Source organism: Patagioenas fasciata, chromosome 8 (genome assembly GCF_037038585.1).
Source record: "Patagioenas fasciata isolate bPatFas1 chromosome 8, bPatFas1.hap1, whole genome shotgun sequence".
In the NCBI taxonomy this organism is placed as follows: Eukaryota; Metazoa; Chordata; class Aves; order Columbiformes; family Columbidae; genus Patagioenas; species Patagioenas fasciata.
In genome coordinates this window covers 27,862,711-27,880,089 of record NC_092527.1, presented here as the reverse complement: position 1 = coordinate 27,880,089, position 17,379 = coordinate 27,862,711, and the positions used below count along the sequence as shown (strand labels likewise).

General features: G+C 47.9%; 1 protein-coding gene across 2 annotated transcripts in view; it reads right to left on the bottom strand.

Moving 5' to 3' along the window:
* HPSE2 (heparanase 2 (inactive)) overlaps positions 1 to 17,379 on the bottom strand; it is a 111,255-nt gene that overhangs the window by 30,644 nt on the left and 63,232 nt on the right. For both annotated transcript variants that reach the window (XM_065842838.2, XM_065842839.2), the window contains 2 exons: positions 7,485 to 7,658; positions 6,730 to 6,901 (listed from right to left, as the gene is read on the bottom strand). In XM_065842838.2, coding sequence (XP_065698910.1) covers positions 6,730 to 6,901; positions 7,485 to 7,658 — 346 coding nt within the window. The remainder of the gene's footprint in view (positions 1 to 6,729; positions 6,902 to 7,484; positions 7,659 to 17,379) is intronic.

The window sequence follows — 17,379 nt, the reverse complement described above, 5'->3', positions numbered from 1 at the left end:
CCTAACATGGGACAGCACCCACAGGTCAGGAGTGAGCTGCGGGAGAGTGGGGCAGGAGGGCTGCAACACCACAAGGTGGTAATGATACCACAACTCTATATTGTGGCACCATGGCTCAAATCTGAGCTTTCCCAGCTATCTCCCATAGCCGCAACTCCCACGACCACAACTTCCACCTGAGCATGGGCATGTCTCTGAAATAGATCTCCTGTCATGATTCAATACGTGCCAGTCACGGAGCACCTACTGCAACCCTAAGCAAATTGCTCCCATGGTTAATTAACCTCCAAGTGTGTTATTTCTCATCTGAATGTGTCTGGCTTCAGCTTCCAGCCACTGGAACTTCCTAGGCTTCTTCCTGATACATTAAAGATCCATCTGCATTTAGAAATCTCTTTTCCATGCAGGTAATTGCAGACTGTCACCCTTTAAATAATAATTAAAAAAAAGTGATCCTGTAACAAAGAACACAGCTGCACAAGGAGACACGTTACCATCAGACAGGCTCCCAGGTGGTTTAGCATCATCGTCTGACTCGGGTGCAGGACTTCACAAACACAGGTTATTTCATCAATTACCCCCTGGACTATTACAAAAGTCCCAAATGTAGGAGCACCACTGGCCTGCCCATGGTGCTGCAGTGGGTCCCTAGAGCTGGGTGGCAGATCTCTGCCCCCCGAGCCTACAGTGATGGGTAGAAATAGCTTTATCTTGTGTCTGAATTACTTGGTCAGGGGGACTAAGGCACAGGCTTCACTTACTTCTTCAGGTTCCAGCAGCACAATCAAATAACTGAAGCAGCAGCAGCAACAGGCACTAGACCCAACTCATGCCACCTGCTGCAAAGACTTTGACCTGCAGCGCCAGATTTCAGACAGAGATTTCATGCTGGTGAGCAGAGCCTGGTGGGGACTATGTATAAATCTGCTGCTATGTTGCATTCTCTCTCTGCTCAGCATCACCTTTGTTCAACCAACCTGATCTACAGTAGGGCTGCATAAGCCCTCTAGCAAAGAGGGCTTTATGACTCAGCCTTGGTAATCTGGATTCCAGAGACTCTGAAGGTTGCATTTGGACTACGATGTCGCATTATCACCGACGCTTTTTCCCACCATTGTTTTGTCCAGTCCCTTTCTGAACACACACCTCTGGTCTCCAGAATACCCTGTGACAATGATTTCTACAGTGCCATTGCATACTATGTGAAAAAGCTTTGTCCTTCTTTCCAAAGCTTCCTTCCAAACTACTTTCTGCACTGCGGAAAAAACACCCCATTCACAGGGTTGTGGGTTTCAATAGCATTCCCTCTGACCTCAAGAGGCCTATTTAATCTCTTCTCATGTGAAGACATCACATACCTCTGCACATCATTGGCTCCTCTCCCTGTAACCTTCCTGGTTGTATTACAGCTTTTCTGAGATGAAATTACTAAGACTGTAGATAGCAATTGGGATGAAGATACACTACGTATTTATACAGTGGCATAATCTCATCTATGTATTTTCTCACCCATTCTGTTCTGCCTATACAAGTGACTGTGATTTTGGCATTCCAGCCATCCTGATCAAATTCCAGAAACAACTATCTTAACCCTTTCCTCCTGACAGAACAACAGCTAAATCCTTTGCTTATATCTCAGATCCTTGAGCGTGCTATATACCCAATCACAAAATACCTCATAACATCCTTCACACCTCATTTCCATGTGTTTATGAATGGATTCACTCATAAGTTCAATGCTACCAGAGCCTGAGTTTATGTTGCAATGACCTCTTCCTCTCCTTGTATCATTAGTTATTTGTTGTTTATCTTGTGGCTTGATTTTTTGCACAGAATTCTTGCTCTGGACCTGTTCAGTGTCCTGGTACAGCCTGTGCCACCAGCCTTGCAGCAGCTTGCATAAGGGTGAACCTTCTGGCTCTGCTGGACTGGGACATGCTCACATCTGCAGCATCACTAAAGAGCCTTAGACCAATACTGCAAGGATGTACTTTTTGAAGAAAGTCTAACAGCCCCAAACCAGCTTCTAAAAATGCAGTACTTACAAGTTCTCCGTGTCAAACAGGACAGAAGTCCTTGTCCGCAAGATGACAGGACAAATACCTACACTTCTTCCCACAATCCACCCAGAGTCCCTCCCTCTGCTGGGTATCACCTGCTCCACACTCTTCTTGTTTCTCTTCCCTACTTTAATTTAAACAAATTGTCCATACACTGTCTTTGGCTGCTACTCCAGAACAAGTCACAGATAAAAAGCAATGCCTGGACCGACTGACGTGAGCTGACCCACTTAGACAGTCACAGCCCTCTTCACCCTTGTAATGCCACAGACACAAGGCATGGGCAGTCATCATAAAAATACTACCAAAGACTCTCCTATTTTCAGCACCTTGATTTTGCTTTGGCCTCTGGTTGTGTTGAACCCAAAGTGTGCCACTGTATAAGCTGTAAGCCAACACCTCTCTCTACCACATAAGTTCCAACATGTGAACCTGGGCTTGGGGTTGATTTGTGGATGCAGGGAGCAGAGCTGAGAACTGGGACAGGTGGCCCCCTTACCTGGCTTGCCAACAGATATTTAAGACATGGACTTCATGCCCCCTCCTGACCCTCACCTCTTCACAGCTGCCAGGGAGGAAAGGCTTCATCACCACTGACAAATGTGCTTCCTCACTTTTATGGCCTCCTTTCAGAGCACTGTAGAACGACATTATCACCAAAAGGAGTCAAAGTGACCCAGATGGCTGGTTAACTCTCCACAGGTACTATACTTCAGGAGCAGGAAGCAGTAAAATCATGAAGGATGATAAATTCTTGTGCCTTGCAAGGTGAGGACTGAAGAGGTAGGGAAAAGCTGTAGCTCCAGACAAGGATATTTTTCATTTTTCCGGTGACTTCAGCAGGCTCAGGACCCAAAGTGGCCACAGAGCATCAACAACAGCCAGCCTAGCATGGAGACAAGAGCTTGCCAGCCCTTATCCTCCTGGTACTGCAGCCCCTGCCATGGCAGAGGTAACATCTTGGTGGTTGTGAACATCCAGTGGGAAAAACTAGGCTACGCCAGATGAGGATCAACAAGTCATGAGAGCCCCAGCCACATCTGCCCAGACATGCCGGCCTAACTTTTGTACCAAATGTTCTGAGCTTTAACACATGTTAACATCTCTTCTTCCTAATAGCTTTCCCTCATGTTTCTCCTCTTCTAGTACTAAATGTGTGGTTCAGTCATGCATTAATCTTTGTGTCTGAATCCTGATCTGCTGTTAAAATCTATGTTAATTCCTTAGAATCTCACTTTTTTTTTTTTTTTTTCCCAAGCAAATTCTGAGCAGTTCTGGGATTCCTGTACCCGCAGACACAGTAGGTAGCTAACGTAGTCTGCTCTCTAACAGCTCAGGCTGCATGAATGGTCTAATTAACACCTCATCAAACTCAACTGCTGGCTGTGTCTGGAGAAATTCCCTCTTGCACCTGTGCATTCACAAGACACCATTTCTAGCCTCCCGCACAGCAGGCCCAGCCATCAGAGCAACTCTACACCACTGCAGAGCCCATCCTTACATAAGCAGGAGCAGCCCTGGTTCAGTCTCCAGGACTTGCCAGCCCAGAGTGACACTGAGAAGCTCTGTGGCTGTTCTGACCCACTGCACCATGCACGGTGGTACAAGAGCTCAGGAGCTCTTGCTCAGCTCAACAGTGAAGGGTATGTAAAGCCTGTGTTGCTGTGTTTCAGGTAGGGTTCTCTGCCGCTCACCATATCCTACTTCCTTCATCAGAAAGTACACAGGTTTCACCCAGAACAGCTCAGTGTCACCTAAGGACAGCCTCTGCAGCGGGACAGCACGCTCATGTCCCTACAGGCTGCAAACCTTCAGGTGCCTGATCTCCATTCTTCATCTAGCCTGTCTAGCAGACCCCAGAGGAAGGTGGCATCCCAAGAGGAGTTCAGTCCCACCCTTTCCCAGAGGACAGGCCCTAGGATTGAGTCAGAACAGCCCTGAAGGTGTTCGTCTCCCACCACTGAGACAGACAGAGCCTGGTGCACAGTAGAGTGCAATACCCAATTCATGCCAATGCTATCATTCCTGCAGGACAAGGTTTAAGTATAAAGAATAAGTTTAGCTTGGTTGTTTCAGGTAACAGTTAAACAATACACTACAATGTCTGAAACACAGAGTATGCAACAGAAAAATGTAATTTTAGGTAATAATTCACAATGAGACTATTCTGAGTGTTTCAGCAACTCGAGTAACTCTCGAGGCTTTCCCTGGAGAACATTTAACTGCAGCTTCTACTGTCAGAGATCACACTGCCTGGGCCTCTCTGAGCTCTCCTTTCCCACTTCAGCTCATTCCCGTTGTTTGCCCCCCTCAAAAATCTGCTTCCTCACTTTGTGTAATAGGGCACTTCTTGCCTGGCAGACTAATCCACCCATCCCGACTTTTGCTCTGGGATGTATCATCTCTCCCCTCCAGTCTTACTTAACACTTGACTCATAATCTTCCACTTGGCGTATCCCTTCCTATCTGGTTGACTTCTGCTGTTCATCACATTTTTAAAAATAAGAGCAAAACCGCAGATTTCACATCATTGGGATTATTAACTACACATACTTTATTTGCTCTGGAGCCTTCATCCTACTGCGAGCTCTATGTAGACCACTTGGGGTGGTCTAGCAAGGCATACAGGAGGCTTACCATTGACAGCACCTTCCTAAATTCCTTCTCCTCTCTCCTGCTTGCTGTGTGGTGCTCATTCAGACATGCCCCAGAAGCATGTCCTGACTGTGACAGCACCAGGCACATGCTGAGCCACATCCCTTTGACCAGGTCTGTGATGCTCCTGCAGAAGGCAGTGCTCTTGGTAGCACTAACCAAGAGTATTGAAGAAACCTCAGGGAGCTGCTGGGAACAAAGCTCCTGCTGTCAAGCAGTTAGGCATTGGGGTCTGTTTGTTCATTCTTTTGCAACTCCATTTCCAAATAGAGCAAATGAGCGTTTAGTCCTTTGTCTTTGTGTAATCGTATTTGTTCCTCCTCTTTACCCCCTGCCTGGTAATAATGGGGTCTTTATGTGGAAAGACAAGCAGCTCTTTTTCTCACAAGACCCTGTGGGCTGTAAGGCTGTGCAGGCACATGCCGCTCGCTGTGAGCTGCAGGCACCAAGGTTTGGAGTGCAGGACACAAGGAGAGAGAAATCACTTTGAGCACCTGTGGACCAGCAACACCTTGGCAGGCAGGGGGAGGCAGCAGAGAAATAGCACATAGCTTGGAGAGCAGGCATTCTCTGGGGGTCTGGAGAGCTCCCACCACCTCATCACCGGGGCTGCTCAAAACCTAGCTCTTACCTTCCTTCCTTCCCATTTGAGCTGTTGTTTCTGCTATCCTCTCCATCAGATTACACGCTACAACCTTGTTTCTGGGGTCGCTGAAGTCACACTATGGCTCCAGCAGGGCCGAGTCGCTGGACCACCCTGCTGTGTGACTCGACTCTTCCAACCCTTCTCTTCCCTGGGACCCGGCTGCGCCGCACGAAGGGCAAACGCGGCAGTTGGACTTCCCTTTCTCTAAGAGCTTCTTGGCTCTCATCCCTGTTGTTTTCCTTACTCAGCCCGCTCCTATCGGTGCTAATAGATTTCCTGCTGATCAAGGCTACTACAATATTTTCTAACTCTCCCTGCCATACTGAACACCAGGGCTTGGCAAGCAATGCACCCATGTGGCATTGGTGGCAGCCATGGTGTGGGTGCAGGGGTTGGTCCCCCACTTTTATTGTCAGGAGGGATGCTGCCATTGCAGCTGGTTCAAACAGCATTATGGTCTCTTTGTGCTGCTGCAGCAGAGCTGCGAATCTGGCCCTGGCTCCCTTCCCGCTTCACCAGGGACTGCATCAGTGTGCTGTTTATTGTTTCTGCCAGATCATTCATGCAGATGTTAATGAATGCTAGACCCAGCTTTGCTCCCAGCAGAGTCCCTTCCACACCTCCCCCTGCCCAGCCCTCTGCACTGGAGTTTCTGTTTACAGTCCTGCAGGGAATTTCCCCTCTGCTGTAAGGTCTTCGAGCTGCGTAGTCCCAATTCCTGCTGCCAGCAGGCTCCCACACCTCCCTGGTTCCTGTAGCTGTCCAATATCACCTCCAGGTGTCTGCGTCCCTCACTGTCACCATTCCTTCTCTGGCCTCCCCAAAGCAGAGACATGCCAGTTCCCCTAGGAGGGAACAGAGGGCTTGGCCAGTGAAGAAAGTTGCTACAGGTTCTTCCTCTGCACAGATGGAGAAAGCACATGGAGAGAAGAAGCCACCAAAGGGGAAGAGCAAAGCAATTTGTCCAGGACTCTGAGACAATCTTTATATTGGCAAGTGGTGCCAGGACCCACCTCCTGGCCCTGAAGCCCACAGGCATACAACAGCTGGCATCCACACCACTGCGTTATCTTCATATCCCAACAAGGTGGGCACCTCAGTCTGCCTATAACTGGGAAAAGCTGGGAATACTTGGGAGAGTGTTAATCAGCCCAGCCCAAAATCCCACCAGGGACCTCTGCAGAAGGCTAGCAGCACAGATGACCATGTCCACAAGCCACTGGTACTGCCATGGCTGAGCTGCACAGAGCCTCACAGCTCTTGCAGCTGTTGGACATCAGGACGCCAAAGAGCAAGACTGCTTGCTGCAAAGGGCATCAGTCTCTGGAGGGTTTCTGATCTCTTCTTGATCAAAGCAACATCACTTACCCTTCCAGGAGAGCGATGACATTCTTTCTGGGCCTCCCAATGTTCGGCCCATAGAGATTTGCTCTGGAATAAGTGCGGATAAGCTGCAGCAGGCTTCTCAGCTGGATGTAGTCCTTCCCCAGCTGGCTGCCGTTCACTGAGCGGCCGATCAGGGTCCGATAGTTATTGGGCTCTGGGAAAATAAAAATAGACAAGCAAGGCTTGCCAGCTCTGCTCCTTCATCCGCGCTTCCGGAGAGAGACACGCAGCTCACATGCTGTCACACAGCTTGAGCTCTCAGAGCTGCCTGCCTGCTCTACAGAGCAGCAGCGGGAGCCTCTGAGGCATGGACGAGGGCCATTGCTCACTCTTCTGTGTCAGCATCTCCTCTCACATCACTTCTGCTGTGTGCTGGGTGAAGGACCTGCACCTTGCTGTTATGTTCCTGTCCCTTCAGGGTCCCCCACTTTCCCTGGCACTGCAGCCATCACACAAGTCCACACAGCTGCTGGTCTGCCCACCCAGGAACATCTGTACCTAGCAGCCAGGGCAGAAGTAAATAAAATGTTTAATACCAGCTAATGGAAATAACCAGCTAAGGTGTGAACACAAGCCACATCTGTCTTAGAGATGGTGCTGCCTTATAGAAGAGGTCTTTAAATCCCTGAACCTACACTGGCAAAACATCCTGGAATTTGAAATATACTCTTCCAAAAGAGAGCACCTTCCTGCTACAGCAAGTTCCATTCCTGTGGCTCTCCTGTTCCCACACTCACCATTGCCCAGCTCCCAGGAGATGTTGTACTTCTTGCTGGCGCTGTACTTCAGCAGGCTGAGGGCATTGGAGCTGTTCCAGGAGTTGTTAGGATTTCGGCGCAAAGCATTCAGTGCAAAGATCAGGTGAAGGCCAGAGCAGTCAGCAAAGTTATAGAGTTTGTCTAGAGACCTGGCTGGGAAGAAACAAAAAACAGCTTGTAGTTCAAATAAAAGCTAGTTCCAGGGAGGTTCAAATGATCCTTCTGTCCATCAGACCTTGGCTTCTGTGTAGGATGAACCAGGGTCAAATGCCATCCCCATGACATCTGTAACTGTAGAAATGCACCTGACCTTTGAAACTGGGATAGGATTCCAGGTGTGGGCTCATCTCCTTCCAGCATGAAACTTGGATGCCCTCCACCACCATGTCAGAGCTGGAGGCCCTGTTACCAGAGACAAGTGACTTTATAACATCTCTTTTCATCTGCTCTTGGCAAGGAAAGTACAGCCTTTTCTGTGCTTATCCTCCCTTGCATCTCTTTCAGAGCAGATCCCTGCAGTGCCTGGAGAACAGAGGAGGAAACCACCACCCCAGGCCTGCTAGCTCATGGCCACCTCTGCTGCATGCCAGCACAACCTGGTCTCTGCTCCCACAGCCCCTGGTGCACTAATGAAACCCCAACAATAATCAACCAGATCCTCTACGGCATGCACAATGCACCCAGCTAACCTCTGGTCTGCACACAGAGACAGGAGCTCCATACCACTCCTTGAGCTTGGGGAGAGAGGATGGGTCCGCACCTGGTGACAGCCTGGCCAACCCCTGCTGCCTGGGTGACCCACCTGGGGTGCTGGGGTCTCTGTGGGATTTGTGTCCTACCTGCTGTCCCCAAAGCTCCCCAGCTGGCATCTCCCCTGCCATGCTGTGCCCTTGACAAGCAGTGGGGCACCAGCCAGCAGCAGAAAACAAAGACAGAGGTGATCTGCTGTTCAGTAAGGAGAGATATTAGCACAAGCTGCTGCAGGGAGACCAAAAATGCTTCATGCCTTTTTTTTCGCTTCAGTCTTCCCTAAAAACTTAAAAGCAATCAAATGTCTTATAAAGCTAATGCCATTGTTAACAAGATAAGAACTCCAGTGACAGCAAAAGGAGATTTGGTTAGAGGGCAATTAGATAACTATGGTGCTTTCAATCATCCTTCCCCTTTGAACTGCATCCCAGGGCACTCAGTGAGTATCCTGAAGCAGCTACAGAGCTGCAACCACTTAACTGTGAGGAGCCAGCAGGGATGGGGAGGTTCCAGGGGGCTGGGGGGCAGAACAAGGGCTCTGCTTTCAGAAGAGGGGAAGCAGGTGCTGGGGAATTACAGAGTAGGCAGACTGCCTTCAGGTCCCAGAAAAACACTTAGACAAATAATCAAGCTGCTTGTCAGCACTTAGAAAATATAAGGAGATGATCAACAGTCACAGGAACACATCAAGAACAAATCACACTGAAGCAATCTGCTGACAAGAGAGCAGGGCTTGCAGGCAGAAAAGCAGCCATTTAGATCTTACACCTTGATGGGTTTTAAGGCTTTTGACAGGATTGCGCATGATGTTCTCTCCAGAAAGCGAAGCAACCCTGGTCTAGACTGAACTGCAGTGAGAAATGTGCACACCAACAGCAGCTTCCAGTAATGTGCTGTTAAACTGAAGGGTCTACACAGCCTGTTCTGGATCTTTTTACACATTTCTAATGAAGTGGGGTATAAAGCAGTAGAGGATACATACATCACACTTGCTGTGGCACTAAGGTGATAGCATGCACCACCACGGCCAAGGGAGCCGAAGGGGATGGAGCGGAGGTGACTGCATGCTCAAGGACTTACTCTAAGTCCAAGGATGATGCTCCAAGACTCCCTGTGTCCACAATGCTGGACCAAAGTACAAGTGAGATGGTGACAGCCACTCCAGTCGGGGTGAGCTGCTCATAGATGGTCTGTGTTTTTTTCTGTCTCTTTTCCTGGTCACTGAAAGCCTTGGTGAATATGGAGGCAGCTCTGAGAAGAATAAACTTATTTAAGAGCAATGTTTTAAGAAGGGTCAAGGAAATAAACTAACTGAATAGCGAATCTTTAATGGAACACAGCAAATGCATGCAAAGAAAAATAAAGGAAAACTGTGGAAAAGAAATTCCTAATCCCTTTCACAACCGTCTTCTAAGTGCTACTGGTTGTTTGAGTGAAAACTAGCTGAATTACATTAATCTAATGTTTTCATCCCACTGGTTCAGGCACATTAGCTGTTTTTTCTGGATGTTTAGTGAATTAGAGACAGATACAGTTACTTAATACTAATTTACTTTAGACCTCCAGGCAAAAAGCTGCACTTGAAGTGAGACTCTTATAAGGAGAATAAGACAAACAACTAAATGACAACATGAAGATAGCAAAAAGGTGTTACCTGCAGTTCTCCTGCTAGAAATGAAACCTTCTCTCTGGTGCAAAACAGTTGTTGTTCTTAAGTACTACCAGAGGGGATTTGGTTCATGTTTAGGAGCCTCTGCAGAGGACTGGGAATTGATTTTCCATGCATCCACCGGAGGAAACAAGCTGCCTGTTTATTCCAGTGCAGGGCCTGCCACTGTGAAATTATATTTCCCCATGACACTTATTTTGTTTCCATACGCCTGAACACAAAGATGCCACGTGTATCTCATGCTCTGCCACGACCTTCCAAGCTGGAAACCTCAGCGATCAGGGGAGAGAGGTAGGAGAAACACACAGATGTCCGGGGGCTGCTCCTGCAGCTTTCCAGTGGTCTCCCAGCACAAAATCCAACCTGCAAGACTGCAACAAGGCTACAAAGAGCAGAAAACTCCCAAGAAATCCACCTCCGCACCAAACCAGGTTGTTAATATGGACACCGCTGGTATCAAAAGTATCAGATACCAAGCCCATTTATCTCCTTGATCCTCCGCAACCCTCTAAGGATGGTGTGAATTTTGGAAGCACCCGTCTCTCCACTGACTCTAGCAGAGCCTTGACAATCAGTTTGCACATGATACCCAGCTGTTAGTGGTTAAAGGGCCTGTTTGACCCCTCCTGAGGTAACTGCCTTCAACAGGACATCTCTGTTTCAGACAGCTGCGGTTAGATGAGAAGAGAACTGTTGTGGGTGGCTACAGCACAAAAAGAAGCATACTTAGAAGATCTCGAGTGATGTCCAGCCCTCCCTAAGTAAAAACAGGGCCAAAAGAGAATGCTATAAATATTTTACTGCCATAGCTAGGGATGGCCACATTACTTCTGAGTAATGAGAACATGAAGAATCACAGTATTATTAACAGCTGGCTAAAACTCACTTTGAATTCTGGATAATTGCACTGTTTTTTCTTAATCAAACACAGAAAATCTTCCAGGAATTTAACCTTTCCCCAGCTAACAGATCATTAGGCAAAGATTTCACAAAGCATTTCAACAGAAAAAGCCATTGTCGTACCAGAATGAATCTTAATAGGGCAGAACTGGATTTATGAGACATTTTCCCTGCCCTTTCTCCCCCTCTGCCCAGTGCAGAGATGCATACGCTCAGGGCTCACGTGCCACTGAGCTCAGAGAGGAGAAACAAAGGAAAAAAAAAATAGGAGAAAGAGAAAAAAAAAGAGCACAGGGATGCTGAGGGTCAGCTTCTGTCGCTTACTGATGCTCACATAGTTGGAGCCAGGTTAACAAGGCAGCAAAGCTCCGTGCTCCATTCCCTCACACCCAGTGGCAGCGCTTGCTGGTGGGTTTCATCAGGGATGAGCACCTCGGTGGGTTTGGGACTGACAGCAGCCAGTAGACAGAGGCCCCATGGCCCTGGCACAAGAAAAAACAGAAGACGCTTGGGCTTTCTCAACCTTTCACATCCTCGGGTGCAGAGGCTTGGACGCGTGTGAAGAGCGAATACCGCCCGACAATGCGTGGCTGGGTGGCCGCCAGTGAAGATCTGCTTGTAATTCTGCCCTCAGCCAAAGCTCCGCACAGGAGTTCAGGATTTTGGCTGTTTGCGTGGATCTCTCACTCCGCACAGAGGGAGACAAACAATTTCAAAATGCAGGACAAGGTGTCTTGGAGGCCACAAATGGTGGTAGAATTCATGGGACAAGTATAATACAACCTTTGGGATTCTTTCCCATTTTTCTCCTTTTTATATGAGGCTAAATTTTAAAGTTCTCCAAAAGATGCATGGCACTTAACTCTGTGGCATGCCAGCACAAAATCTGAGGCACATTAAAATGTCTTTGGCAGTTTAAAATAATTGGAAAGGCTTTCCAATTGTAGTTACTGAATTAAACGTTATACTGGAGACTTTTTATAAAGAACATAGTATTGACTGCCATTTGGTAAGAGGGACAGTTCAATAATCTCTGGGTTTGAAAGTCTTCCACAATTTTTATTCTGCTTCAGGAATTTTTCTTTGGCAGGGTTTAACACAAAGAGTGGAAATTCTTGTGCACAAGGAGACTGAGATCAGCCCGTGGGCTGAGGGGTGGCGGGGCATGGCACGGCGTGCCGGGGGCTTTCGTAACTCTGGGAAGCCAACCAAGAGGACAGGAAAGAAGAGCTTGTTCTCCCTCTATCTCCACCATTCTCCCCGTTCGTCTCTTGCACGTACATCATGTGCCATTGCCAAGGAGGACAGGGCGGGCAGCAAATACTGCACCCCCCAAATCTGCAGGTTAGTTGAGAAACCAAGCAAATACACAACAGATGAACTCTTCTGTTGGTAAAGCAAAGAAATGCAGTTCTAGAAATAACAATTTCAACTAATCATGGGTATTGCTTGACTTTGCATTCTCCGTAACTTCTGAGCGATGCCTGGAGCATCCCTGCAAACAGCTCCTGGTGCCAAGACTGAAGTCAGCAGTATCTCCTACCCCTTGGGGACCCCGCAGGAGATAGTGAAGGGAAGGGCTTGGGAAAGACCTGGCAAAGAGCAAAGACAAGCCCAAAGAGAGCTTTACAGAGAGGGGTCAGAAAGGGTGATACAGAGTGTTCAGACAGGAGATGAGCAATGCTAGAGCAATGGATCAAAAAAGGTATTCCCACTTATAGAAGAACAAGTGGGTACATGGAAAATCTATTTACAAATGAATTGCCACCATAGTCAGCTGAATCCCATTTGCACTGTCTTTCTTGGGTTGAAAATCCTCATAAAACCACATGTGTGTGGCAAGGACTTAATGTTTTCTTAGCAAATAAACATGAATCAGAAGATATGCAACAGGCAGTCAGAGTAACTCCAGACCCACAAAACAGGTCTGCAAAACTAGCTTGAAATCTTCCCACGGATTCCGTCCCCAGTCACAGTAGTGTTTCGGAATGGGAAACCAGAACACCCCCATCCACAATTTGCACAATTAGAGCACCAAAGAGTAGCCTTCACCATCACCGCAAGTTCAGAGAAAAAGCAACATCCTACACTGTCCACTTGCACTATAACATCCAGCTTGACCCACTAGGTCCTGGAAAGATTTTCCTATTCTAGCTGCATGCTAAGCCATTCCTTCAAAGTTGCTTTTTAAGGAGAATTTTAAAGGTTTCAAGGCTACCAAGAACCCCACATGGTTGCTGGAAATTGCATTCTAATGATGACCATCCCAGCTGGGAAGCTGTTTGGTTTTAATTCAGTCTTCTGAAGCATTTTGCTATGCAGTAAAACCACACCGTGTAAAGATGCTGAAGAATTCCCAGGCAAAATTACTGGCAGGAGGGAAACGTTTGCTTGCCTCAGACACGCATTTCACCTGAAATGCTCCCTCTACCTGTTCAGGCGCCCCCCAAAGAGGATGAAGGTGTGCAGAGCCATCCCTTGCTCTCATTTGCCTTCCAGGCTTCCCTCTATGGGGGAGCAAAGGCTGGGGACATGCTGCATGCGGGAAGCACACCCCAAGACAAGGTGCAGCGTTGGAGGTCTGCTCTGAGTGACGAGAAGTGCTTTGGCAGAGCCTAACAGTGATATAGAAAAGGGATCTAGTTTAATCTCATCTGAAGAATACCTGAAAGTTGGAGGAACTGGCTTTGATACTGCCAGCCAGCAAAGAAATGTTATGCACTGTGCGTTAATGAGAACCTGGATTTTATATCCAGCTGGATGACAGATGGGGGATCTGGGGCTATTCCCCCTGGACTATCAAGGGGGCCTTGTTCCAAGGGAATTGTTGTCATCATTCCTGGTCTTTAAGCAGCTGAACATCAACCCTCAATATTCATTCAAGTCTTTAACTAGATTTTTCATTTCACTGCCAATGCAGAGGTGATTATGCTGACCACGTGAGCTAGGTTTAGTCCTTAACACCACCATACAGAAATAGCAGTCTAGGGGCTTGGTGTCAATCTCTCACCAATAAGGAGCTTGGCCAGCAGCCATGGATTGTAGGCTGAGTTCCCAGCTGGCATATAACTTGGAAGACAACCACGAGGTCTGGGTTCAATATCCAATTGCTAAGGAGTCTGGCTGACAGCCTCATTTTGTGGAATGAATCCCAAATTAATATAATGCTTTTGATACCAGACAAGGGGCATGGCGCACTTCCAAATGCTGTAAAGGCTCAGATAAAAGCCGTAGGCATTGGGTTCAGTATGTAAATGGTATCGAGGTCGGATAACAGTCAGGATTGGGCTTAATCCTCAGATGGTGAGAAAAAGGAATGAGCCCTGAGCTCTGCCTTCATGCAAAAGAAAAAGAGCTCAAATGAGCAGAATAGCTCTGTTTTCAATCCTCACATGGTAAAGAGCTCACAGGACAGTAATGGCTTCTAGGAACAAGTGCAAATTGACATGGAGCTTCAGAAGAGATGGGGAATTTGGGTTCAATCTCCAAATGCTGTAAAACTCAGATAATGGCCAGAGGGGCAACATCCAAACCCTCTGTTCCAGGCTGGTGCCTGCAAAGGAACCAAGATCACATTACAGTTAAGAAAGCTGCTATCTTCTGCTGTATAACTTAAGACATCTTCCCATTTGGATCAGGATGAATCCAGCATCCTCTAAAGTTTCAGAGGGAAACGAAGGTGGGCAGGGAGAGGGCTACAGATTTGAGCTGAGCAGAAGAACCCAGCAAGAGCAAATGAGACTGTGAGCACCACCTGCTCTTGCACACCTTGTAAGCCAACCCAGATCACTGGGCTTGAGCCATGGCACCTGTTCCAGAGAAAACACAGGTACAGCTCATCAGCACCCTCACTGCCCTGCAGTGCCCGCACTGCCAGGTATCCCTGGGGCCTCTGCAGGAGGTGGCTCATCCCTCTGCAAGATGGCAATAGTCTGCATTGCAGCTACTTCTGACACTGCTTGCACAAGAGATTGGTGTGAAACAGCAATAGCTCACTCCCACTCTCACAGCTCACTCATGGAGCAGCCTGCTGATGCAGGCTAGTTTGCTTTAAGTTGTTCCACTTTGTATAAAGGACTGCAAGTAAAATGTGTCTCAACCATTCAAATACTACTTTTAGTGGGCATTTGGTCTGTTATCAGGAAACCCTTTCTGGATGAGGTTCTCTTGGAAATGATATTGTTTCTGTGAAAAGTTTCAAATTTGATAATAGGGCACTATCTCCTTTCTCTTGGGGAAATTATTTAAAATCTAACTTTGGTTCCTAGTACTCTCAGCTCTAGCTCCAAAGTTCGAATAGGATAGACCACAGAGGACAGAGTTTGATCTCTGTGAGTACTGTAACAAGCTGTGGTGTGTAAATCAGTCAGACTCTTGAGCAGCAACTGCAGACCCGGGGTAAAATCCCCCAAAAAGCTCTCTCAGGGCAGCAGCTAACCCATTCATAATGACCAGGGGTGCTGAAGACAAGCCCTGTCAGCACTATCTCCTGCAAAGGCAGTGGGCACAGCTCACTGTGCAAAGCTACAACACTGGGGACAGGTTACAGCCCATGCTACAAAGCCACCTTCCTCCAGGTTTTAGCTATGCATGTGGAGGGAACAAACCCACCAGCCTTGGGAACACAGATAGAACCCAGCTCTGCTGCCAGACCGTTTGCTGACAGAATGACTGTTTTATATAGCTATAAGAGCAACTATAAGCGCAGCTGTCTGAAAAGCAACAAAATCTATGATGTGTGTTTCTAAATCCAATGACAGCTGGCAGTGCTGCGCTGCAGCTCATTCCTTCTTTTACACAGTTTAGCTAAAACACTTCTCTGCAATCACCCCAATTTATCAACAAACAGCAGTTTCTGGAACAATTTAAAAGCATTCCCAAATAGGCAAGAAGTGGTCAGCTCTTCAAGCACTCAGTGATCTGTGAGCTCCCAAATAGGCAGGCAGCTGGAGATGGAGGGGGACAGCTGATGGGAGGACGGAATGCCCTCCTGGGCTGCCTTGCCGGGAGGATGGGGCTGTGGATCACATCAGGATGGGGGGCTTTGAGACAAGGGTACCTGAGCAGCTGCAGAGCTTTACCCACGGGTGGGGAGTATGGTGATTTTTTATGGGCTAAAGCTGGCTTGAAGTGCAAACATTGGTGATTTCCTGTGCTGCCAAGGAGGAGAGGTGACTTTGTCCAATGCTGCACCCCAGCCAAGGAAGCCACGTGGAGGGACAGCTCTTTGTGCAACTGATTCTCACCTCCCAGGTGTGGGAAACCCCGTGCAGCCCAAACCCACACTGTAACATGAGGCAGAGCGAGAAGACACGAGGGCAGGTACCATGCCTGTCCCCACGCTCACCTGCTGCCTGCTGTAGGGCACTGCCTGTGGGGCAGCCAACAGCAGCTGTCACGGGGACCCACTCACCTGTGCATCACTTGCTTGCTCAGGCAAGCTGCATCCACATCATTCTTCCAAGGCGCCACAGTTGAAAGACAGAGGTTTTCTTTTGAAATGCTATTTCTTTACAGCACCTGAAATGCTAACACTGCAGCAAGAGGATGGATGTTTTCAGTGCTTTCCTGCAAAAAGTGACCTGGGTAGCATGGGCTGAGCAATACCCTGTGCACAGGCTGGAATGAAAGATGCACAAGTATGGAGCATGCTTTTAACATGCCCATTTAATCCAAGGAAAATGCTTAACCCACGTAAGATATGCATCCAGTTCACCCATTCCCTTCAGTCCACCTAGCAGCTGCAATACTTGTTTTTTGCTGCCCAAACTGCTGTCATATGGTAGACACGTGGCTTGATTCGGAAGAGCCTCACACAGAGATGTGAACCAGACCCACCCAACAGCATTCCCAGAGCCACAGAAGGCACAGCACCTTGTACTGAACCTGCCTACCTCCCACCCCCAGAGTCTCTAGCTGCCTCGGAGGAGAGTGACACTGATCAATCATGCTAGGAAGCTGACATACCACTTCGGGAACAAATTCCAACTGAGGACTTCAGCATTGCCAAACCCCAACATTCAAAAATCATGAGTCAAGCTCCCAAAAATCATGGGAACAATTCAAGAAACCTGGTTTTAACAGAATTATTCATTGCCTGCTGTTTTCAAAAATGTTGGGTGCCTTTATGGGACATTCTCCTACTATCAGGAGAGCTAAAATCTGGCTTGTTTTTAATTTTCCTTTTAATGGCAGTTGACGTGCAACAAAACCATCTCTACGAGTTGTTTGGGTTGACCTTGCTTCTCCGTGGATGTGGGCTGTGGCCACGGGTGGCAGGGACACTCCTGACGCCCCTCTCCAGCGCACGCTGCAGCAGAGATGCTCTGCTGTTAAGCAAGGATCTGCCCATCTCTTCGTACAATCTCCAACTGTTTAGGGGGTAAACCCATAATTCCACGAAAATCAGGTCTTTCATTTTATGGGTCTGAGTTGTTTCCTATTGTGCGAGGAGCTGCGGCCATGTTGCACCACTGAAAACCACCGATCCCTGTCCTGGCCCGTCCTCTCCTGCCTGATGACCCCATTTTTGCTGTCAGCTGTCCCTGGCTGTTC